Source organism: Cystoisospora suis (genome assembly GCF_002600585.1).
Source record: "Cystoisospora suis strain Wien I chromosome Unknown contig_843, whole genome shotgun sequence".
NCBI classification, from domain to species: domain Eukaryota; phylum Apicomplexa; class Conoidasida; order Eucoccidiorida; family Sarcocystidae; genus Cystoisospora; species Cystoisospora suis.
The window spans coordinates 50,044-75,610 of record NW_027153644.1 but is presented as its reverse complement, the minus strand read 5'-3'; the positions used below and the strand labels follow the sequence as shown (position 1 = coordinate 75,610).

Sequence of the window (25,567 nt, the reverse complement as noted above, 5' to 3'; positions counted from 1 at the left end):
CGTGGGGTTCACACGCCGCGACCTCATCACTCATAGCCCAGCGGACGGGGGGAATAGTAGGCACAAACTAAGCGTGGAAGACTGTCCTGATGAGCCGGACAAGCAGCTGGCTGAACGTGTGTGCGTGAATTAGTCATGCCGTGCTATGATTCATGGACCCGCATGCGAAGGCACCCGCCGCTGTCTGCGTGTCGGCGCACCTTAGAGAAAAAGTAGTGATCACTGATGAGTTTGTACTGCACGTCCTGGACGGCCATATACTCTTCACCAGACGTCGCAGATAGATACGGGAAACAATAAGCATTTCTACTTCGCAGCAGCATCGCTCGTCTCCTGTACATTCCCCACCTATGGTTCTCCCGTGGTTGAGCTCATTTCTGCTTTTGGCGCTGCTGTTCCAGATGACCCGGTTCCTAGCGGGTCCCCCGATACCGAAGTTGACGGACCTGCTCCCGCAGAAGGTGCTGCCGTCGTCAGCCTTCCTACTCCACGGCTTCTCGAGGTTAGCGGCGGGGCTCATTTTGTAGTGGTGCCGGAGAGTCGCCCAAACTGAATATGGCTGGATTAGGATAATCAGGGTGTAAACCGGATCTGCCACACCGCACATAGCATTAGCAGGGTGTTGTCACCATGGATGAGCAGGCAGCAACTAGTGTCCCAAGCTGCCGCAAATAAGCGGCAGACAGACACCACCAGGGACTGCTCTGCACTGAGTTTGGTGTGCTGATGGTCTGGCACAGCATGCAACACCAAGCAGTGTGGACGTCATCGTCTCACCAGGCAGCACTACGCCAAATCGTAGCGGACGAGTGATTGCAACCACGACGCTTGCCTGGCAAATGTTGAGGGAGCTGTGCTTGCTTGTGCCTGTGACTGTCTTTCCGGTTCCATCGATTTTACAGGATCCCTCGCAGAAATGGCAAGGTGAGCTTGGTCTCTGAATCCACTCCATTATCAACCCTGTGTCCTCGTATCCCTGCCTCCTTTGAGTTTCCTGGTTCGACCCACTGTGTCCAGTACTCGCCCCATGAGAGATCTGGTGGGAAGCTCCTTGAGCATCTCTTCTGCGTAGGTGTCGAGATGTTCAGCCAGCAGACAGCTGGAGTATTTGTTTGCTTGTGAACGAGGAGGCTGTCACTTGTTTACATGCTCTCTAGTGGAGCCTCTAATCCTGAGAGCCTTTGCGAGGGCTGTTTCCATGCTACTGTCCACTGCGAAAGACTTACCGGGACAGACACTACGGGGATCTCTTCTAAGGGGTCTGCCAACCATGGTTACGGTCTCTCGGTCTCGCACCACAGGCAGCCATGGGTTCGGCCTCAGCACCACAGCTAGCACCAAGCGCATGTTGAGGCTTCATTCCGACCTAACTCTGGTTTCTCTCAGGAGTCGTGGTTACCTCCTTTCCGAAGGAGGCTTGCCAGCACTTGGCCGAGGTGCTGCTCCAGAGCGGGGAGCTGCACGACGAGGTGGATGTTCAGTTTGTGGCAGCACAAGAGGGCGAGGAGTACGTTCAACAGGTGTTTGGAAACGTTGTAGATGTCAGAGTTTCTAGGGGCTTTTTCCGGGAGGCGCATATCCAAGATTTGCGGGTGATTCTCGGGAAAGAGCTTCGTCATCTTCTCAAACAGCAGCTTTTGTGGCAGACAAGCTCGAAGAACTTCGTCCGTGACGAGGCAGGTCTGCGGGAGCAGCTTGGAGCACAGTTTTCAGAAGCTCTGTCAGCTGTGAAGGTAGAATATGAAAGAAACGTTCAGCAAGCAGGTGGAGGGATTCAGCCGATAAGCAAAATCTCATTAACCACGGTCACTAAGGTCCCTGCTCTTTTGCTCGAACCCTCAGTATTCTCTCCAAAGGTGCAGGACTTTGTTTCGACGCTTCTCCAGTATCCGAGGGGGGATGTCTCAATGGATAGAGAACAGATCGAACTTCTAGTGGAGTCGCACAAGCAGCGCGGAGACGACACAGAGGCCAGCGTGGCCTCCAAAATATTCGAGCACATTACGGACGCGAAAGCCATCTATGTCACTCAAGAGTCAAAGGTCCTCTTTCTGAAAATTCTCGGGCTTTTTTGGGAGAAGTATTACGAGTACAGCCGCAGACTTCTCTTGTTGGTTCGACGGGACCCTGCCGTCTACCGAATTCTCTTCGGCCTTGTCATGCGTCCTGAAGCACCAGGCCCTCCTACCCTGGACCATTATGGCTTTGCCTCAATTCTTCATATGCTCGTCTGGCAGAGATTCCACGCGACGGGGGCCTTGGCATTACTGCAGCGTCCTTGCAGATTTCTTTACGCCTTTGGCAATTTCAGTCCAGCACACGAATTCGCCAGTCGCTCTTTCTTTCTTAGTACTTCCTTTGAGAGCTTGTTCACGAAACACGGTGGTCTTCTTCACGGACCCTTCCGTCCATCGAAGCAGATGTTCAGCACCGCCTGGTACTCACAACTGGCCTCGTGGAAGTCCCGGGATCCCCCATTATTCAGTAAGAGATGATATATCATGAACAGTGCATGAGATGATCTGCGATTTGCAGCGCTCTCCTGTGTAGTGAGTAGTTCCGTCTCTACAGTCCGTTGATTGAGTGCTGCTGTGTTGCGGCCACTTGACAGGAGCTCATGGCTCTCGACTGTTTTCAATGGACGCCGTATGTGCTTGGCCTTGCAAGGGGCACTAGGCTCAGGTGTACATGCTCCGTTCGTCTTTGTCTTTCTCCTTAGGTATTCTGGTTCATCACTTAACTCCGAAATCCGCCTCGGAGATTCGCCGGGCAACTGAGGGGTTCGGACATACAAGCGCACACCAGGACCTCGCGTCCTTTTTCGGTAAGACTTTCTCGAAACCTGCAGCGAAGTCGCTGCCTTCCATCGCTTCACGCTTCAGCGAGCCTTGCTTCTTCGTGTCATCGAATCGAGCCAACTCGGGGGACGACTGAAACTCGGAGCCTGAGCGGTTGGGTCAAAAGCGACCAAGCCGACTACCCGGACTTGTCTGAAAGTGCCTCATTCCCCACGCCTGTGGTGTCTCGAGGCACATCACCAGCCAGCACACGCCACCGATCCTGCAGCCCGATGAACGCCCCCGTTACACTACATGTAAATGCGGCATGGAGTGTCCCGATGTTGCTTGGTCGCAGTGTGTTGGTGGACACTCAGATAGTACACGATATTTGGAGGTAGTGCATCGCAGGCACTTATCGAGGTTCAGGATATGTGGCGCATGGCTGATGTCCCACGAGACACCAGATGGGGGGGACCGAGACCTTTCTAGACAAATTCAGATAGCTAGCTTGGTCATCCTCGAATCAGTCGCTCAGGCTTCGTGTCTCAGACTAGCGGAGTTCCCCTGTATGAGGAATTAGCTTACGTGACAAGGCGATCGATAAGCGCGAGCGCTATGTTCAACCGTGCCTCCAACTAATGACTTTACGTTCAGGTATGGGAGTCCGCGAGCTGACGGACGCTATGCAAGAGGCAGTACCCAGTAAGCAAAAGAGAGGGACAACGGAGCTGCCACAACACCGGAGCGTTCAGCCGTGAAGACCACCATAGTTCATGCCCATTCTTCTTTCAACGTTAGTCAGGCGCGTCTGGTCGTTTCGTTTTGTCAGTTACCAACTTCTAGATCAATCATATCCTTCGACACAACTCATTGTTGCGGTGGGAGTAACATTTGTTGTACGCTTCTCTAGAGGAAAGCGCACCGAAGACTTGCCTCAGCGCGCATGGAGGAACGCGGCGCATGCGTCTAAGATAACAAGGCCAGGCAGGCGCATGTTCTTCTTATGCACGTGTGTGAAATGTTTTTCCCTCGGACCTTCAGAGGCATTCGACACTATGTTTACCTCAAATCACTCTCCCTTGCGGACGCTCATCAATATGGAATTGAAAGCGTTGCACCCATGGACCAGGTGGACACACGTAGATCTTGTTGAGCTGCAAAGACGGTTTCATCTCGCGTTCGAGAAAGAGAAGGGACAGGCAGTGGACGGGCTCATAGCGGACCTAACGCAACTTGAGGACGATCCTAACCTCCAGATTGACTCCCTCTTTAAGAGTGTAGACCATGTTACTCGGATCTTGGAGAGCCCCGCGTTTTACACACATGATGTTCTCAACAGCATGGCGGTGATTGCAAGTGTACCGGAAGTCAGTGACGTTCTGAGGGCAATTCGCATCACGACTTCAGACCTTTCATCTCTCAATGCACTACTATACCAAACACCACTTCAAGAGATGACTTCTCCAGCTATATCTCGGCTGCGTATCTACAAGCCGGTAGGCAAGCAAAATTCTCTAAGACCTTCGATTCTCAATCGCCTGAATCGGGTCTTCAAGGCAACGTGGACTGCCTTCACTCGCTTCTTCGACAACAAGGTTTCACTTCTTGGCGAGGAAGATCAAGAGATTATTAGAACCACCATTCGTGACAGCATTGTGGCTGGCAACGGACAGAACCTCTTCCACTCTTCTCCATTCGTTGACGTGTTTGATGCTCATGGCTTCGTCACGGCCCTCGCACTCACGGCTCTTACATCCATCACCAACTCACCAATTTCCGTCCTTGATGAACGAAATCGTCTCTTTAGAGTCTCGTGCTCGGAATGCCGGCGTCCGGGATATTCGTTTGTTGCTGCCCGAGAAGGCTTCCTTCATTTCTCTGATGGACGAGCTATGCTGAAACTGTCAGGAGTTCAGAGCCCCCCACTCCATGTATTCGGAGGACTAATCATCTGGGAAGCAGCGAAGGCCTCTTTCTCACGTAAGGCGCTTTCATCACGGCCAAGTCTAGGAAACCCCATAGTGCCGCTGTCGACCTGTCATTACGTTCTGAGGACGTTATGAGTATCACGCTATCTCAGAGCTAGAAAAGCCATGCGTTGCAGGCCAACACCTCAATAGCTTCAGTTCTCCTTCGTGTCTCGACTGGTGGATCCCTTTTCAGGGGCGGCCTTGGCGCCAGACTTGCTGCAGCCGGTGGTGCGGAGAATAGGACGATTCCTGGGTAAGCTCTCCGCTATGCCTCATCCCCCAGAATAGAATCGCGCGCTGCCGATCCTCTGGGTTTCTGATCGCTAACATTCGTTTTCTCCTGCTGGTCTTTATGGACAGAAGACGAAAAGGTTCCGTGTTTTTTTTGCCTACGATCGATGCTTGCAGGCTTGCGTTCAAGTAAGTAAAGCGGTCGATCTTCACCTTGACCTTCCGCCCTCCCGGTGTAAGCGTAAGTAGATAGACGGTCAGAGTGATGTCTCGCCTGGGGTGCTTTGCTCAGAGTCAGTCGCGTGCATGGCGAAAGCCTATACAAGAGCAAGCTTACGACGTCTTTTGATCTTCTTTTCGTTTGTCGCGCAGATGTCGCAGTGTTCGTATTCATGCTCTGTGTATGCACGTACGTTCAGCTGAACGGTCGTCGGTCGTCTTGAACGCAGCGGTGACTGAAGCTGTCATCAGAACCTCCGGAATTGCGCAAGGCCAATCCAACTGCACACTAACTTCGAAATCTTTCCCGGAATGTCTAGTCCGCATGCTCCTTGGCTGTCCGCAGGGCAGATGCAACCGTAAAGTCTCCAGGATTGTATCGAACATTGAAGATACCATGGATAGACTGTGGACTGAAATCACATCACCTCATTTCTCGGCATCTCACTACCGTACCGCGGTGCGGTGGAGAGTACTCGCACCCGTTCTTGCTTCTCTAGCTGAGGCAAACTGTAAGCTTTCTGTCCTGCACCACGGGGAAGTTCGTTTATAGCTTAGCGTGTCATAGAGTGCAGTGAGTGAGACCCCCAGAGTCGCCTTCCTAGGTGACCAAGCCGTCCGCAGCTTCACTGTCTCTGGGCTCAATAAGTCTTGTTTTGTTGCCTCTGTCAAACAGCTGCCTTCGTCTTTGTCCGGGGCTTCCCTACACTGCGTGTTTCTAACGATTTCAAGACAGTTTGGGCGACGGAAGCTATTTGCGAGGGGAGTACTGAACTGATTGCGAGTCTTTCCGCCTCATTGTTGAACCTGTGCCGACGGGGAACGTATCATTCATACGCACGTGGATACCGGAAACCATACACCAAGGAGTGTGTATGCCTTACTAGGCAAGGCGCCCGGGGCCCGAACACGACTCATAGGCCCCCTGTTAAGCGGAGGAGTCTAGTTTAGAAATCTAAGCGTGGAACGTCCCAAGAAGAATGCCGGGATTGATGGCTTTCCTGCGGTTTGTCCCTATGCAGCTCGCCCGTTGACGCTAGGGGAACAGACACTTCTATCGGAATCAGATAAGGCTTTCCTGTCTTCTGGAGAAGGGCGGAAGGCTGCTTATATGTTGTGGGTTCGGTTTGCTTTGAAGACACGGCCCGAGCTGCTCACGTCCGAGTTCGCGGGTCTGCAAAGCCAGCTGGATGCTTTCAGTAACGGCGGGCCTCTGCAGCCGGATTTCGTGGAGCTACTGAGAAGACTTCATGGGCACGTACAAGAGAACGTCCCAAAAGAAAGGGGTGCGTCACTACGTCAAGCTTTGTTTTTCTTCTTGGCTGTTTCTGCGCGCGTTTCTTTACCAACAGAAGGGGTCAGGCCGTCCATGCGGTCCCACTAAGGGCGAGGAGAGAGCGAGCTCTTTGATGCCATCGGGGGAGGGAGGGATCAGTACCAGGGTCTTGATTGCTTGGCTGCTGGAAAGGCTGCTAATGTCGTTGGACAACCCAATTTTGAGTGATAACGGACATGTTAGGATGGTGGTACGTGTGTGATTGGTTTCCTTTTCCAGAGGTTGATTACCTAAGGAGAAAAGAGGCTCTGGAAAAGCTAGCAGCATCAGCCCGGAAGGCGTTAACTGACCTCGGAATATGTAAGTCGTCTGTGAAAGGGCACATGGCACTTTGCTGATGACCGTGGTATCTTCCGCTCGTCCTTAGCCCAGGTTTCCCGTATCTTTCTACGTACTTTCCTGTCTGCACTCCGGCAAGAACCCTTGTCGGGTGTGACACCTTTTGATCTCTTGGAGTCTTTTTCAGAGCGTACAAAGGTTATCAGATCTATCATCCTAAGACTCCACCGTGTACCATCACGTCATGCCGTTGCTATCCTGTCTTCTTCGGATGGCCAGATGCAGGGACACAGAAGGAGGAACTAGCCGCAGCGATCGAAGGCGTGGCGACCCGCAACTTTTCTGTTGTTTTCGACTATGTCGTCAAGCCCGAGGTTGCCTCGAAATTCCCGGTTCCATTCAAAGAGGCAACAGTCCGGTGCTTCATCTCTTGGTGGGAAAATGTTAATCTAACGGAAAGAATGTTGAGGCAGACTGAGGGTATTTGGCTATCTCCTGCAAGTCCCGCCGGTGTGAAAGCCTGCCTATCACAGGGTAGGGACTTGTTGGCCAATGACGCCTCTACGGGTGGTGTAACGCCTTTCGTGGATGCAGTCCTCAGAAGTTCGTATTTCCATTTTCACATCTTTCATCGCCTTCGGGTTGTCATGGAAGCTGCTGGCACATACCTGAGCCTCTTACGTCCTAGTGAGACACGTCTGTCCGATCTTGAGCTTCAAGATTTGACTGCATCAATTCGAAAGCTAACGACTAGGGAGTTCAAAAGTATCATCAGGAAGGTCCCTGCCTTCTCCCTTATCTCCTACTCGATCGTTGCCGCGGAAACTGGCCGATCTCTCATAGTCCTGGAGGCGCCAGCACGTAGCATGCATGCGGGGACTCTCATCCGGATAGGTCATCAGCCTCGGGGACTTCGCCGTCTCCTCCGGAGAAGTAAGGTCAACCTCGTTTGCGCCCCGGACTGCCACGTCGTGCCTAAGCCCATCAAGCTTGAAAGAAACCTCACCGCTGGTAAGCTTTTGTGTACACTTTAGTGAGTCCCAAGACACAAGTGTCTGCCTTCATGAGGAACCGACATCGAGCATGAAAAGGAGGTTCCTGGATGTCATGGTTTCGAATGCGAAGCAACTGTCGTATAAAAAGGACAGTTGGCTTGTGAACTATGTGGGTCTGACGAGCTGTTGTTACGACATCTGGTTGATATCTAATTTTTGATCAGAGATGCTTTTTATGCTGAGCCGGGTGGGTCGAAGGTACTCTCATGACAGCACACAGTGGTCCACGCACTCTCACGAGTCACACGCAAGATTATTGCTGTCCGTAATGAGGAAGGACTTTTGTTCGTGCCCGAGGATCACGGTTAGTGAGGTCGCACATGTCGGGTGGCAAATGCTGAAACGTATGCGGTTCTTGTGTTTGTCTACAGAAGTCCAAGTGCACCTCCGCGAGACCACGACTTCGCTCCTCAAGTATCTCTCTTCCCTTGTGCCGAAGTTTGACGTCTTCCGACATCTACGACCAACACAGGCAACAGCCGCCTTCAAGCTCTACCCCCGCCAGCGACAGTTTAGTCCCCGATCAACAGATCTATGCAAGAACCCGTCTTACGGCCCTGTGTTTGTCATTGTTGAGCTGTGCTATTTTGACACCATCTCACGGGAGTTCGTTGATGAGGCTCTGTCAGCTGTCTTTGGCATGGGAAGAAGTAGCCCTTTGCGATGGTTGGGGTTCTGGACCTTCAAGAACCAAGTCCTGCTTCACCTCATGAAGCAAGCCATCAAGAAGCAGATGGGTGGCATCGGCGCGTTCATTACAGACTCGGGTTGGCGAGCACGGGTCCCCGTTTTCTTTGAAACAACGCTAGGGGAATTCGAAGCGTCTCTGAGCAGTAAGCTTTCTCGATAGAACTGTAGCATTTGTAATCGGATGTTAGTTCTTAGTTTGACATGACCCCCCTGTCACCAGTTCGATGGTACGCAGGACGTCTCGTGCGTGACTTCACCCCACATCAGTGTTTGTTTGGAGGTCTTGGATTTCTTACTCATGGTGTCACCGAAGTGCGGTGCTGTGTCATTTTTGCAGATTTTGCAAAGTTCCTCGCGTTTGCCAAAGCCATCCGAGCACCGGGTACGCTCAGAAGGGACGGCCTGGCACGACAGAACACTCGGAAGTCTGTGTCTGTCTGGTCGCAAGTAGCCAAGTGTTTTTAACGAGAGAAATGGATATACTAGGAAACAGTAGTGGCCTTTGTCCCAGACATGACAGCGCGGCAAGCGGTCGCTTGATTATGGTCGGACCCTAGGCGTGTTCACGAGCATCTAGTGGCGTGCCTCTTCATTATATGGATGAGCTTTTTTCACGCCGGCCAGAGTTTTCGTCACAGCAGGGAAATATGCTCGTATGCGGCTCATGCAGCGCCTTGCCTTAGATTTGTTTGGAGTGCCTTCGAGAATGTAACCGATTACTCGTTCCCGGTTCGACCTCCGCTATCCAGAGACCTTGCCGGGTGGTTTGTTTGTATTAAACAAAGGTGACAAGGCGTATCATTTGTTTGTGTTCCATGCACGGCGCAGCCCCACTACGGAGAGCACTCGATGCGATCAAGAGCTTCTTTGCAAGAGCTCCCCCGCGTCGTCGGGAACCGAGGCGTGCTGTCCCGGTGATGAAAGGTAACATGATGATTCCTGACGTAGTCACTTATTGCCTTAGTCTTCGTCTTCTCTTCTGGATCTGCTGTTGTGGCAAAGGGAATGTCTGAAGAGATGTAGGACACACACACTCAGTCTATTCTTCCAGGGCTGTCCAGCGAAACCAATTCACGTGAAGAGGGGTGTGATAAAGCGACGATTCCGCTGATGTCTCATTGCTGTGACGCAGAGATATCTGGCGGCACAAAGATAACGATGGTTCCTACAACAGCGCAAATAGATCTCTTGCCGGCGTTCACTTTTGCAAGACGATGGAGGGACTTCTCCGTATGCGTTCACGAATCGCCGCGGGCGCAGAATGCGGGGAGAGGCACACGGGAGACGGGACGTATGGCGTTTACAAAAGGATACCGCCTGGCTGCAGCTATAGGGACGAGTTTGAGGGCTCTGGAAGTTTTCCCAAGTCAAGGTCATCTCATGTACGCTGGCGCAACTGAGAGCCGAGAGGTCCGAGTTGCCCTGAATCGCTTTTCCCTTCAATACATGATCCGAGAGGGGGGTACTCCATACCACTCCGCTAAGGCGTTGATACGTCAGTTGACAGCATCGGCGATCCGTGCGTGCTCCCGGAGAACTGTTGGCGTTCTGCAAGACCTGTGCGATAGGATGGGAGAATGCAAAGCGAAAATTGCCACGAGGATGATCCGAAGTGTACTTTACGAAAGAGGTGAGGCTTCCCATCCCCCCCCACCTCGGATTCCAGCTGACTGACGGCAGGTGGTATGCTCGCTTGCACAGGGATACAAAGTGGCACATTGTCATGTCAGCCCGTACTAAGCAGTGCTTCTCTTCATGCTTTTTGAGATGACACACAGAAAAACCTTCCTCGCTCTTCAGAAGTTGGCAAGAGACATGGCGAGTATGAAGTGTATATGATGGAGATCATACTTTCGCGTTTGACAGTCCTTGCAATGCTGGAAGGGGGACTGGCCTGGGCACCAAGCACCCAGAAAGAGACAGCGTATTCAGTCATTATTCCTCATGCTCGCACATGGCTTGAAGTCTAGAACTTACGGCTGGGCTCAGTCCCAGTTATGAGGACGTTCAAGAGAAAGTCGCCAAGTGTAGACAATGCTTGGTGTATGTGGGGTGTGCGCTTGGGTCATGTCAGTGGAATGCTTGATGGCGGCAGTTGAGGACTCATTCGCAACAACAGACAATCCCGAAGTGACGAAGAAAATGTTCGAGATCTTCACAAATGTCTTCGTTACTTTTAAGAGGAGGGTCATTGTATGGGTCCAGCCTTTCGATCGGCTGTTTTCCTTTGAAGGCCCTACAACGGGCGCCGAAGGAGCTCTTGACATTCAGGTTATTGTCACAAGAGATCCTCAGGGGGAGCCCATGTTCTACGCGGTAGCACCTGGGTTTCCTCTCAAGACTCAGCTGGAACTTGCTCTATCCGCCGTGCGAGGTAGGGGCCTTAGCCCACGCTCGTGCAAATGGGCGACAGGCGGTTAGCTTACTGAGCTTACGCGATGTCTAAGTACGCTGGATTTTACTGGAAGGGACAGCCAATTACTCCCCGTTGGCTTTGGTTAACCGGGTAGACCCGTCAAGCCTTGCATGCCTCTATAGGATGTTGAGGGTACCTTCTGCTCGAATAGCTCTGCGGCTGCTTGAGACGTTTAGGAAGGATCACTGGACGCTCAGCACCGTGAAGAAGCATTCAGTAGACGTGGGGGGCGCTGCACCCTTTGTCTCAGGAAGCCCTATGAATCAAGCAGAAAATCGATTCATTTTTACCTTTGTGTGTCTTCTATCAGATCACGCACCGCTTCAGTCCTTCCCCGCTCGTAAGCCGTCTCTTACTCGAGTCGTTTTTTGCGAACTTGGTCCCTAGGAAGACTGTCGGACACCGGAGTCACACACACGGGGGCTTAAACACGCGAGCATGTAGCCGACGTGGCACTTTCAAAGGTGCTTAGTCCATACCCCACACGATCTAGTCACTCGGGAATAGGCTACTCTCTTACATGGGGTAGAGTATGTGGTACTACAATAACACAGTTGGGAAGCAGTCGAAACAAGGAAGTCGATCCCGGTGAACCAGTGCGCAGACTCTTGTATGATGCGGCGCCGTTGCTGTCGACAAAAGAAGCCCTGGTTCTTCTGGTCACCAGGTTATTGTGTTTTTGCGGTATGTATTACATGATACGTGATAGTGATGCCTGTTTTTATGTACTGTTCATTCATCTCCTTACAGAAACAGTTGTGATGCTGGATCGATTCTTACAAAGGCAAATGAGAAGAGCCGAGGAAGCGTCAGACTTTGAGGAAGTTGGGGCTATTATCGCAGATGTCTGTAATCACTCTCATCTCGACACACAACTGACCGTCCTACCTAGTGGGATACAACAAGTCCTTGGAGTCAATCCTGAAAATGAGGAAATGTTCGTTCAACAAACAGATCTGCTGAGTAAGTTTCAGCCACCCACCCCTATGACCACCTCACTTTCTTTCCCCACTTCCTTTTGCTTCTTTGCGGCGCGTACAATTTCTTGCGTATCTTCCTCTCTTCCCGTTTTGTTTTTTTTCCACGCAATCAGAAGAGAATGTAGCGATCCAGAACAATGTATTACTCTTACTGCTCCTACATGGCTGAAAAGCATCATTCGAGTGACTGTGTCTTTCCTGCTGTTGTCTCCTGGTTGTATTCCTTGAAAAACAGATAGTCTATTACCGGATGATCGGCGTAATAGTCTCGTGGAGCGAACAATCCTCGAGAAAGCATCTATGGGCCAGCTTCTGCAAGTATGTGATAAGCTTCCAAGCAACTGTGATGAGATCATGCAGGAGCTACAAAGCCGACTCACACGTGTTGTCGAAGAATGGGGAGAAAAAGGTAAGTGATTGCTTGATTGACTGTACGCGTTAGTAATACTCTTCTCGCGGTGCTTTCTTACAAAACTCGAAAGCGGTTGGACACCCTTCCTCTTTTCTCCTGGGACTGCCCTGACAGCCTAGTATCGATGCACCCGTCTTCAATGCTGATGGGTCTAGACCCGCATTGGAGATTCTTGTGTGATGTTGGATCCATAAGGACTCTAGGGTCTACGGGACTTCCATGTTAAATAGTGAACTATGAGCTCGTTCAAAATGTACCCAGGCCTCACCTAGGGGAAGTCTATTATGATGATAGAACATCGAGCTCCGGAAGATGGTTGTGTATCTAGTTAAAGAAGTAGAAGGAAAGGCTTGGAGTGAAGTCATGGGTAGTCCAAGATGGAGGTGGATTAAGGCTCTGGGTCAGAAGCCTACAGTCGTGAGGGGAGATGCTGTTCAGATCAAGCTCAGGTAGAAGGATTCTGTATCCCACTCTGTTGACCTGGATGAGTTGTCTTATCGTCAAAGTCTGTCGGCAAGACTCTTTACACGGCCTGAACATCGTAAAGAACAGATACTTACACCATCGAATAACGCAAGGGCCTTTCAGGTCGAAACACTCGGACCTGTGTCGAGGTTGTTGACCAATGCATGTAGACCTTTCTCAATCGTATGGGGTCTTTCTTTGTTCTGTCGTAGCCGAGGCATCCCTTGTCGGAGGAAGAAGGCGCGGAGAGAAAACAGCCCTTTTAGCCTCGCTGGAGAAGCTGTCAAAAACCATGGAAGACATGAGAAGTTGTCAGATGTCGACATGCTCGCAGAAGCTTTCCTCAATCAGAGCGTCCTTCAAAAGCCTTTCAAGGCATGTCCCCCCAGAACAGTACCGATCGGCTCAAAAAGACATCTTCGATACGGGCGTCACTTTTGTACCAGAGAGAATGGAAGTCTCCTTTCTTGAAGCTAGCAGAAGTAAGGAATCTCACTCCTTTTCAATCCAGGGAGAGAGCCATTCTTGTCGCTGTTATCCTTCATAATCTCTTTCTTCGTCAATCTCATTCCTATTTCCCTCATTGTCTCCACTGTTACGGGGAACTAAGACGACTACTATGGCTTACAGTATTCGCCTTTCTTTGATGTAGTCACCACTATCATCACGGTGTCTCCATAATGGACATATATGCTATCATGAGCTAGGATTAGAATCAGGGTCACACCATTAGTATCACCTAAGAGTACTCACCTGCCTGTATCGGCTGACCCTCTTTCTAGTCGTAATGATTCACATGGTGACTCGTATCTCTCCGTATTGGCACTCTAGGCAGAAAACGCTGTTTTTGAGTTTGATGCCCCTATGTATACGGGTAGAAAGAAGGTATCATATCGTCCGTACAGAGCAGGCACTAAGAATATGAAGATGATAGCTGGACCATGTATGAGTGTAGCTGGGAAGACGGGGCTCCCGCGTTTCATCTCCATAGTCAGATTAATGCATATACGCGTAAACGTTTTGCTGACAGTTCTAAATGCAAAGGAGAGTTACCTGGTGTCTACCGGAATCCTATCTTCAGTCGTCAGACCGCTTCTAACCTTGCCGCAGTGGACGGACATCTTGAAGAATATCCGGGAGACTGTTCGAAGGGAAGAGCTGAGAGGGGATCTACAAATGGAAGTTCAACTCCGCACCTTTCTCCAGCTCTGTCATAACGTGGCTATCCGCCGACTGCACGAGAGCTTGCTGGCACTCCAGCGATCCCTTAGAATTAACGGTAAGACTCGGCTCTAAACAGCTAGCTAGCTGTTCAAGCTGGAATGGAAACTTGCTTCAATCAGCTTGTCTTTCTCTACACGTTTACGGCTATTGAACGCGGGAGTCCGAGTTCTCGCTGCTTTTCTTTTTCAGCACCTACTCACATGACGGACATTGAACATGACGTGCGCATTCAAGAGCTGAAGAAACAGCAAGGTGAGTCTGGGAGGTCTCTTACTATACCTACGACCAGCGTACTTTCTTCTATCTTTTCCTGGCCGGGCCTTATTTACGTCGAATGCAGGTGACCTTTTCTAGAAGAATGCGACCTCGGACCGCTCACATGTCACTCGTTTTATATGCTCCGTGGATAGTATCTAGCCTGCTATAGGTCTATGAGAGGTTGCTCTTCAGCAGTTGCAGTCGAGGGACCCCGTGCGAGATCGAGCCGCTACGCGAAACCGACGGAGCGAGTGCCGAGCTGCGATCTTGCTGTTTTCTTGAATGCAGCTATTGAACGGAGCCTGAACAGCTGCTGCAGCCGTGCTAACTTCCAAAGCGTCGGACCGACTCCTTCTGCCCGTAGGTTTTGTTACCTTGACTCTGCGGCTTAAGCTCAACTTTTGTGTTACTCCCAACGTCCGTCAGCCCCGGCTCACGAGTCTGCCGGAGGGTGCGTCGCGCGCCTAGTGTGTATCTCCGTCTCTAACGCCTCGGGGCTACAGGATAAGATAAGTCGGGAGAAACAAGGCATCTCCCGTTCTGGAGCCATAGAGTTTGTGTGTGTGTATGAGTGGGTCCTGGCTTACTAGCAACTCTCCCTGTCGTTGTTGTTCCAATGTCGTTGTTCACAGACATGCTCCTAACAAGGCTTCGTTCTCGGGGTTATACAATGGATCTGGATGAAATGCTATCCAGCCTCACGAACAATCACCTAGAATATCCCTCTTGGGTGCAGTCAGCTTTGAATATCGACGTCAAGAAGATGGGAGGTAAGAAGGCGGTCCACACCTCACACAGTCTGCTCTCCTGACGATAAACTGTGCGGGATAGTTAGGCCTTTCTATTGTAAACTTCTACAGGTAGGATAGGCACGAGTTCCGGTGGCTGCACCGAGACAAGGCCCTGCCCGTAGGCCTGTCTGGGCTCCTCATTGATCCCTTTTTTCAAGCCTTTTGACCTTTACTCCTCCTTGCAGAGAACGAGCATGGGATGATGCGAAGTTGTCAAGAGTACCAATTCTGGACCCGGGGCGCACGCGCGTGTACGAGTGAGTGACGCAAGTCCGGAAACGCATCAGGTGCAACCTCCGCTTGGCTATGCGCAGTACAGCGACGCCTTCACATCGCCGAGGAACGTTTATGATCTGTGTGTCGCCGTCTCGGGTTTGTTTTGTCTACTTCCAGGAAACTACCTTGCGCGCATGGCCACCAAAGGCTTCTCCCTGGATACACACAGCACGGTTACTAGGAAAGAACTAGAGAGCTTGACATTGACCTACGAAGAATGGATGTACCAGTCGCGCGACGTCCAGTTTGTTAAAGGCAAGTTTCTCTCGCCCAGTGTTCCATAAAAAGCATGAGACCTGCGGACGACCCTACAGCCAAAACGCTAGGCACGTTGTTCTTCTCCCCTAATCGAGAAGCCTGAACCCTAGACTTTCGTGCGTACTCCTCAGCATCCGGGACGCACTAGCCCGCTTCGAATGCCCATCCCAGCGCTTTATAACGACTTCAAAGGCAGCCTCCCCTTTGATCCTGATGGCTTCGACACCTGTGCTAGGTTTATGAGGAGAATTCCTATACAGATCTACAGGCTAGGACGGGGCCATCCGGTGGGAGGTGTTCAGAGCATGGCGGTTCCGAAAAATATTTGTCTTGAGTTAGATTGATTGGGTGGTTTCCAAATGCGCGCAGACCAACGTGACAGGGGTACGATAAGGCGGGTCGACCGATATGCAAATGCTGAAGCCACGATCTGGTCGGCTATAGCCATGGCCCTCTACTCAGATCCAACGAGCTCGTGGACGAAAGTTCATCGCGCAATATCTACCAGCCGGGAGGTTCCATACCTCAGTGTACTTGGAAGAAAACGAGCCCTCAACTTGTATCTCGCTGTCCGGGGTAAGGAAACGCGAGATTGTTAGATCAGACGGCTAATTCGTTCCATTGCTTCTGCCATCTTGAGTAGCTCGGTCTGATTGGGACCATTTGCATGTTTCGTCGTCCCCCAACGTGTCGTCACGAAGCCAAGAAGAATCTTCACCTCGAGAGAAGAATGCTTGGAATCAAATCCAAACCACGAGTCCACTGTTCAGTATTGTCTGGTTCTCCCTGTGACAATCATGCAGAGCTACACCGGGCTGTATCGCACGTTGGGGAGAAACAGTTCAACAAGTTCGGAGCCTACCTGTTAACTGGTAAGCTGTGGAGGTGGGGAACCCGACGTGTCTGTAAAGTGTTGTCTGTGTGCCTAGGGTCATTGGGCGTCAGCCTTCTCTCATGTGTCTTTCTCTATTGCCAACCAAAGTAGAAAACTACCTGCTGTGGCTAGCGTGGCAATGGTTGAGCCCGTCCGTTTGGCGCCGAGCTTTCGTGCAACACTAATCATAACACGCACTGATATGTTATTGCTGTATAGCCCGCTTGGCCGTACAAGGCAGGCGTCGGCGTACGCTCCTCTCCGGCAATGCAATCAAGGATTTCCTGACTGCCGTCTCCCTCCCTCCACGAATTTTCTGTTTTGATTGGTTCTCAGACGCTGTCATTAGGTATCTTCGTGACAGAGGCGTCTTTGCCGCCACCAATAGTGTCGTGGAAATCAGCCACATTCGCCAAGTCAGGACTTTCAAGGAATGGCAGCAGAAGATTCTATTGCTCAAAGTATCGAAAGGTAAGGAGAGTGTGTGTCTCCTTTCGGACAAAGTCCGAAGAAGAGACGAATCTTTCTTTCGTTGAAGGATTCCTCATTCTTCTCTCACCTTGGTTTGCGAAGGCGGGAAACTGTCCTTCATGTTGTGTGGGTACTTCTGACGTGTATCGTTTGTTTCAGAGATGATTCGACTGCCCCTGCACTACGTCTTGATGCGAACACTAGCAAGGCATAAGTATATTTGGAAAGCACTTCGCTTTCTCTCCGGAAAAGCCAAAGTATTTGTCCTTAGAAAGTCTCTTCTTCTCCTACTTCGGCTCTTCCTCAGTTGGGCTATGGAGCGTACAGTCAATCCCGCCAAGTGGTCTTCTACTGCTAGCCCTCAAGACGTCGTGTCAGATTTCCTCGCTTCTTCTCTTATCTCCGGGAGCGTCTTTCTAAACCTTTACCTTGGCATCGACTTCTCTGTCATGGTCATGGTCTTACCTCCGATGATAGCTTTCTTGAAGTCTTACGGGACAAAAAACATGGTAGAGACTGTCTTAGAAAACGCTGACATTCCTGCTGTAGCAGCAGGCATCGTGGAGACTCTTCTACCTACCGCCGAAAGTACGGCAATTGATGGGTTGCGTGCTTTCATGCATTCTGAAGCTTTGAGTGATATTATTCGACAAACGGCTGGAAGAGCTTTTCAGCCTGAGTCCCTAGCTACCTTGAGAAGACTGGACGAAGCCGTCGAGTTCCTCGTAACGTTTATAAGGAAGCGTGCTCCTCTTCTTGCTCGAGGTTTTTCAAAAGGGATCTTCGTACCTGCTATGAGAGTCCTTATGAGCGCTGTCAAGCAAATCATTACGGTCTCCATGTCGGAGGGCGCGGATGGATTAGCACGTCTTCTTCTTCGGCGGCCTAAAATCCCTTCTCCTACGTTGATAAGGTATATTCTAGCGACTCCAGCTTTGACAGATGCGCAAGGATTGACACGGTTGTATGAAAGTCTACTGGGAGTTTTCAGCAAAGCAACAATGGCAGCCTTAAACCCTCTAGCCTTTGTACAGGAAACCCCTACTGCTCATCTAACTCCTTTCGAATGCTTGGTTGCCTTTGGGTTGTTTCCTTCCGGCTCTCTCGAAGACCTATCGCGTACGAAGGCATTTCACCGGAGCTGGAGAATTACACATCGGACTTCTCAGATGACCATCTATCCTTCTACAAAGGTCGCTATTACGGGGTTTCTCGGTGAAATCGTTCTTCCGCTTCCCGCCTTTGGCAAAGATATACTTCATACTTTCTTCATTGACAAGATACACGGGGCAACCCTGACACAGCTGAAGAAGCTTGTACAGTCCCATGGAGACGCTTTCACACACTTCTCGTTTGAGCGCCATGAATCCATCCCTTCACAAGGAATTCTTCGTCTCTCGCGCCTTGCTGGAGACGTCTTGTGTACACTCGAAGTGCGTTTTACTCCCCTGCCGCTAACTCTACTCAAGGAGGCGAAAGTCTTTCACCGCCTAGGAAGAGCGGTGACCGAGTTCATAGGTAGAAACGGTTCCAATTTATCTCCGGATTTTCAAAGGGTGTTCTCAGAAGCCGGTGAAGTTTTACCTGGAGTTGGGGACGTTGCCGAACTCGCCGAAGACTTCAGCATAGCGATTTCGGAGAGAAGCTTGCTGCAGATGGTCCTGTCGTACGAATACCAGTCCCAGCCAACATGGTTTGCTACAGACTTCTCCCTTCAGCTGACAATGCCTGCGGATATTGAATCGGCAGTAGACCTCACTATCAGTTCTGGTCCTTTCCAGACACAGAAGACGTACCGAGTGCAAGCCTTTGAGAATCTGGGCAGTTTGATGAAGCTGGACGAAACAGTTAAGAGCCCGTGTGTGAGAGGACTGGCGGACAGGATCACGGCTTCTCTGGGTACCCGCATTCTTTCCTACTTCGCAAGAAGGCAGGTCATTCTCTCTTACAAATGCGTGAAGAAAGCCGAAGTTACAACTGACGCAAATGGTAAGCTGGGGTAGAAGCGTTCTCGATATCCTCCAGGTGTCTCCGGAGCTTCCCTGGTGAAGTCAGTATTGGATAAGAGAGGGCAGGGCCTGTGTTCACCTCCGTTGCTTTTGGTTGTAGGTTTACCGGTGTTTCACAGCTCTTCTCTGGGATTGAGGTTCAAGGTCTGAAAGAGCACATGAACAGCCAGCGTGTGTGTGTACTTGAAGAAAAGCTCGAGGGAAAAGAAAAAGAAGAATTGCCTCAGACTGCATCATGCGGCTCTGAATTCTCAAGCATCTCAGGCGATTGTTTTTGACCGTTCAGGTTCAACGACTCTCACTCTGTCATGGCATGACGGGAGCGGGCCGAGCTTCGCTTCTCTACGTGTGGAGCCTGTCAGCAATCCTGAGGAAACGAACATCACTGTCTTCCCTGACGAGGTAAGTGATCACCCAAGAGGTGTTTCTATTCAATGCATCTGAGAGCTCGGAGAAGAGGGGTAGGGCCTCGGCGTCATGCCCAGCTGCGGTTTGGTCTCCTGGCTCTGAAAAGGAGATGCCCGTGTACGGTTGGACCTTTTCTGGCTGTAGGCTGGCGTTTTTTCTCTTTCTGGATTATACCACTTGTTTGTTCTTTCTGCAGCTTCCGCTGACAGCCCGAGATCATGAGAAGCTTCGCGACCTTCTTGGAACTGCCGTTTCGATGCACGGTCGTGAAGCCCATGCAATGCTTCGCGCTTGTATGACGATTACCTTCTTGAGAAATGGAGTGGCGAATTCTTTTTTCCGACTGCAGAAAGCCGAGTACAAACGGACAATGTTGCAGCTAGACGATACGGGGAGAAAGACATTCAGAGAGAAAGACCTTCTTGAAAGAGAAGTTTTCTTACGTCACGGGAAAGAACCCGATCCTGGTTGGTTGCTCCGGTTAGAGGTCTTATTCAAACAACCCGCCCATAGGGCCCTGGCATACATGCTCGGCAAAAAGCTTCAAGAGTTCATCAACACCTTGGCCATGAGTATTTCAAACATGCCTGGAAAGGCATTATCACAAGAGGAGGCATCTCTCACTGTTAGCGAGACCGTTCTGGACTCCATCTGCCCAGGAACAGAGGAAGGAAAGTCTTCACATCGACGAGCGTGTGAAAAGAGGAGCGGTCTATACGGATCCTTACATATAACTGATCCGGCCTCCCCCCTGCTGAACTTAATGGGCCAAAGTCTTATGAAGTCTCCTGCTCTCTTCAGGTATTGGCGCCAACGTGATAGTGAAGCGTCAGCCAAGTTTGCCGTGGGTGACCTGGCAGAAATTCAGAAGGTGCGACATTCCGGGGGCACCGGGTTTTTGATTGAAGTGGTTAGCCCAACTGTCGTTAGACATCAAGTGCTAGTAAAGCTCTACGCTGACCTACTCGACGGCGAGAGGACAGGGAAGGTCACCGACAAGCAGCAAAAGTACCAACTGATGAAGTACATGCATATCAGTGTCATGACACTTCTGCATGACGTCTCTGCCCGATCGGAACAGCGAATGACTGCTACGCGTATATCTTTAACAGCGCTGCTACGGGAAGCCGGACAAGCTGTCATCAACATCCTTGAACCACAGCAAGCGACAACCCTTGAGGAGAAAAAGGAGTGGTTCAACAGGGTGGAAAACCTGGCTGAACAACTGTACAGGGACCTCGAGACCCCTTTTGCCATGGAGGAACTTTCTCAGTATTTCAGAATGTCAGGGGCAGGTGACACTGGCCGTCCGCACCATCACCTCAATTTGGGTTCTAGGCTCCTCGTCGACAATCCATTCGTTTCAAGCACTGGGTACCAGGTGGCTCTTCAAGATCCCTCCATCGCAGAGCCGTGTTTGAAAAGTCAGACTATTTGCCCTCATTTCGGGGTTCTCTGGAACCATGCTTATATGAGCCTCTTGATCATGTTTCAGCTAATGGACCGCTGTGAACTCCTGCATTCGTACATGACGGCAGACGGCTATTTTTCCGAAGGAATTGCAGATCCGAAGGTGAGCCCGGAGAGCGTATTAGTGGTGAGCACAATGCGAATGAAAGATCCGTTGTGTCCCTGTTGTGCTGTTGTCTCGCCTTAGGAACCTGTGGCGTTCGAGCATGCAATGCTTCTCTTTCAGTATGGGCTTAGCGTCATAAGGCAATGGAAACTACAGCCGCCCGTTCTAGACGAATTCAAAGGGAACTTAGATGAGAGGTGGATCAGAAGACTCTTTGCCTTATTCGACGACGATGAAACATTCCGGACCTTGTTACTGCACGTTCCCCCATTGAAGCTGAAACCAGTGGAGTATGCGAACCCGAAGGTCGTTCTTCAGAAAACGACTTGGAATGCGCTGACTGCTCTATGGGGGATTCGTGAACCGTATGGTCGCTTCATGGTAAGGGTAGTGCAAACGAAGACGACTCTAAAGCACGAAAGCCTATGCAAAAGCACGTTCGACGCTCAGAAGAGGTAGAGAAGGCACCATGTATCTTGGCATGATGGGGTTTTCGCTAGCCCTGCGAAATGCAGCACTTTCTGTGCTGTTTTCGCCGGTAGAATGGATCGGGCTGGTACCGGGTAGACATCGCTGTCGGCTGTTCGTCATTATGATCCCCTCACACAAGCACCTCTTCGACAGCGAGTGAGAGACCTCCAGACGACAGGACATATATACATATATATATGTTTGCGTATGAAAACTTGAAACCGGTTTGCTTTATCTATCTAGATCTGTGTTCAGCAGATTTACATTTGTGACACATCTTTTGATAATGATTTGATACATGACCGGGTTGTTTCTTTTCCTTGTCCTTGCGGAGAGCTGTGGACGCTACCAAGGCCAGGCCTTCGTGTGGGGCATGAGAAACAAAAGACAGCTTTGTTTGCTGAGATACGCGCTTTTGATGCTCTTTTCACAGGTTCAAGTCAGAGCTGGTCTGAAAATGCAAGCTACGTTCACCCGTGCTCATGGGTTGTCAGCCGCGGATATAGAACGCCTAACGATGCCGATGCCTGTCCGGGAGAGGTTTATTAGTGGAATACGCGGGTTGTTTGGGGATCCGCTGGCACCAGGCAAACCCGTCGTCCTCGTAAGCCCGCGCTCTCTTAAGTTTCTTGATGACATCATCTCTCGTTTGGTCCCCGGTGTACGGCAGTCGGGAAGCATCAAACTCACAGATTTCCCCATGGATCAGCTGTATTCACAGGTTCGCAAGTATCTTCAATATTACGGATCAGAGGCAGTCACAGAACTTGAGAGGCTGGACAATCATGACGTCAAGCAACAATTCCTCCTGCTGGTCCAGGAGGCATTGTTGAAGACAGCCCTCTTGCAGCAGCTCCAATTGCCCGCCATTCGAAGGTTGCTCAATAAGCGGGACCAACTCTTCCGGATAGACAACTTAGAGAAACTGAAGGGGGATTACGTGAAAGGTCAAATCAGCGAAGCAGAGCTTGAAGAGGCACTTGATCGGGTTTTTGACCAGGTATGCGAGATGATTCCAGCCTCGGCCTACGATAATGCCTTGAAATCTTTGGGAGAGGCTACACAGGGAGTGGAGACCTATCGCGAAAAGGTTCTGATGGTTCAGCAGGCCTTCTACGACACGAAAACGGCACTTCCCGAAGGTGGAGTGCATCATCATCCGCTTGAAAAACAAACAGGGAAAGCGCTGTGCCCAGGCGTTGACACATCCAAATCACCTAAACTGGCAAAAGCTTGTGCTGCGGCTGAGGAGGCTCTCCAGAGTGTTTCGGAGAAGCTCCAGCTCTCCCCAGTCCTACTAAGCCGAGTAAGGACGGAGCTACTGACAACTGCCGAGATTGTGAACTGTAACCGTACGACTGGGGAAGGCAAGATGCTCCGGGCCTTTTTCATCTCGCTCATGAAGTCTCAGGTTAAACATACCAGTCTAGCGGAGTTGTGGGATGAAGCGGCAAGTATTAAAGAGAATCAATTCAATAACCCCAACGTTCAGCCACTCGAGGAGAATATGCTGTCAGCGGCGTTGCACTCTTTGGCCCTCCGGATGAGAGCCAATCAACTGAAACCGGAGATGTTTGAGACCATCTACCCGACAGTTTGCGGTTTCATTATCTTGCTAGTTGAAGAAAAGTTGGTGCGAAGGAACTCCTTGTGCAGCTGGATCCTGGTGGCTCCCGCGTCGATGTATAGCTTCTTCACGAGCAGTGTTCAGGACCAGGCGATGCGTCTCACGCTCACCTCGTTCGGGTTTACAGCAAGTGTCAATCTCGGCGACTACAAAGAACAAAGCTTTGAACCGAGGGCACCTCGAGAGGCGGTTGTTGTCTCGTTGCTTCGCACTGTGCGACTGGCCTCTCAGCCGACCGCAGAGGGTGACACAGCTGCCCCGGTGGCAGCAACCCCTCTTTCGGGACGCATCAGTGAGGTGTTTGCCCTGGTGGTGAGCAAAATATGGGGAAACCGTCAAGCCATGGAACGGTGGAATCGTGAGCTCAAGAAGACACTTCTGAGGCTTGTGGATGCTGCGATGAAAAAGGCTTTCTCGACCATGAGACATCTTGCTACCACCAATGAAAAGCAGCTTGAGTCGCAGCGGCAGGAGCTTGCTGTTCAGCTAATCTTACAGAAACAAATACTCGCACGTGGAATACACAGCCCGGCGGAGCAAGTTGCAGGGCTGCACGGGCCAAGGGAGAGAGAGTCTGAAGCTCGACCCCCTGCTGGAGGATCGGGAGTGGAGTTACCAGTTCGAGACCAAGGTGATGACGATGAGTGGCACCTTGCGCCGGAAGATCCGGATCTCGAAGTCCCTGCCGAATCGTTCCTGGAACATCATCGGGCACTCCTGGCTCCACACGCTTCGGGAGCTGGTTCTATGGCTCCCTATTATTTTACGAAGGCCCGAGGAGGACATGGGGCCAAGGGCGAAGTGGATGACGCAAGAGGCGATACACTTCAGGAGAGAAGACTTACTTTCACTCAGTCACCCATTCGAATTTCATTTCTTCAAACGCAGCTTGGGGTGGGTACCGCGTTGCGCCAGCGAGTAGCTGACTTTCTCGGGTCCCAGCATCGTCGCGTGCCTGGGTGGATCCGAGGGTCGCTAGGTATCTCTTCTACCTCCGTGTCGGTCGTGCTCAAGCAGAAGGTTACAGTTCCAGGGTCACTCAAGGGTGTAGCCCGTAGTGTCTGCGTGAATATCCTCGACAACGTTGTCTTGGACACACTAACCAAGGTCAATGTCCTGGCACCGAAGACCACGGTGCGACAAATGATCAATCAGCTCATCCAGGGTCTGCATCACGCCGTAATCCCGGACATGGAGGCCGCTCAAGAGAAGTTTGCAAAGTTGTCAGCTGAAGGTGGAGCCATCGGACTGAACATGGTCGCCCACGCCCTGATCTTGTCAGCTGCTACGGAGTTCGAAACCGCAATGCAGAACCCGAAGGTCGTGACAAAGTTTGTGGAAGTGCTTCACCAACACATCCACAAGCTATCTCGTGGGTTCGTCAACGTGGTGAAGAAGTTTCGCCTTTCGGATGCAATCTGTAGTATCACGGACGAAGTCATAGATGCGGTCGCCTTCGCTGTAATGACCCATCAGTTTTCTCTTCTTGACGCTGCGACCGACCTACTTCAGGTGGACATCGTTGGGTGGATAGTCAACTTTACTGAAGCCCTCACCTGGAGGGAAGTGAAGTCTCTCCTAGAGCCAGTTGATGGGCCCAGGTTTCTCGAGATGATTCAAACAACAGGGCTTCTCAACATCCTCCGCGATGTTGCTGTCGTTGGGTATCATTGGTATCAGCGGGAAACCTCGTGAAGCCGTGGGTCCACATGCAGAGTGGCAAAAAGACTCTTATGTGGGTCCACGCAGAGTGCCAGATAGCTTCTACGTGTGTCCTACCTTTCTTTCGCGTCAGATCTCATGTTTCTCAATCGCAGCGGTACAACGCACGGCGCGGCGAGTTCAGCAGAGGACAGGGTATGTGCTCGTGCGGCAAGAACCGTCAAACCCAAACAACTTGCCCCACCGCAGCCGGGCACAGAAAACCCGGAATGACAAAGCTCGGACACCGAACACACCTCCAAATTTCTGCTGGGTACCTCGTTGAGCAGGCCTGGAGTCTGCTGAAATCGCGGGTAGTCGCATCTGACGTGCGCCACGGCCACTGTGGGATGCGTTGCTAAGACAAAACGAATACGGACACACTGGGTTTCGTGTTAGGCATCTGTCTGGCAAGGAACACGAGAACACGGCGCGAAAGGAAGGTACACCGTACAGCGCAGAAATCTGCGTGTAGGCAGTTGCCAGGCACTCATCCGCCTAGCCGGAAGGCTACGAGGATCTAATTACTCCGGCTCGATGACAGACCATCTGCTTCGGAGTGAACAGCGAGTGGGCAGTAGGCGCCTCGGACAAGCTGCCCCAGGGGTGATATTCTAGGAATGAAGAACTACTCTAGGGCTGTCGGTGGACTGCCTCAGTTGCCTTTCGAGACGCTGCAAGTCGTGTTGCACGACGTCATCCTGAACGCAGGCACTTGCATGAGGCATGACGGGTGCCAGGACAACGGACAAACCTCGGTTAACGGTGCCTGCAACGTGACTTTGCTTTG

The 25,567-nt window shown here is 51.2% G+C and overlaps 1 protein-coding gene across 1 annotated transcript; it reads left to right on the top strand.

Annotated features, from left to right (window-relative positions):
- Positions 1 to 271: 271 nt before the first annotated feature.
- On the top strand, positions 272 to 25,557 carry CSUI_002019 (uncharacterized protein; the record flags this gene model as incomplete). The annotated part of the gene is made up of 35 exons (XM_068062221.1): positions 272 to 502; positions 903 to 924; positions 1,387 to 2,484; positions 2,720 to 2,824; positions 3,435 to 3,482; positions 3,822 to 4,760; positions 4,944 to 5,003; positions 5,159 to 5,174; positions 5,354 to 5,712; positions 6,223 to 6,486; positions 6,756 to 6,836; positions 7,095 to 7,826; positions 8,242 to 8,703; positions 8,898 to 8,942; positions 9,389 to 9,484; positions 9,693 to 10,190; positions 10,635 to 10,934; positions 11,287 to 11,316; positions 11,727 to 11,939; positions 12,192 to 12,365; positions 13,046 to 13,315; positions 13,915 to 14,112; positions 14,247 to 14,309; positions 14,604 to 14,675; positions 14,948 to 15,085; positions 15,292 to 15,363; positions 15,500 to 15,626; positions 16,023 to 16,216; positions 16,444 to 16,512; positions 16,851 to 16,985; positions 17,145 to 18,974; positions 19,281 to 19,396; positions 19,599 to 20,975; positions 21,060 to 21,359; positions 21,883 to 25,557. Coding segments are annotated over 35 exons (13,623 nt in total), but the record flags the coding sequence as incomplete, so codon positions are not given.
- Between the last annotated feature and the right edge of the window lie 10 nt (positions 25,558 to 25,567).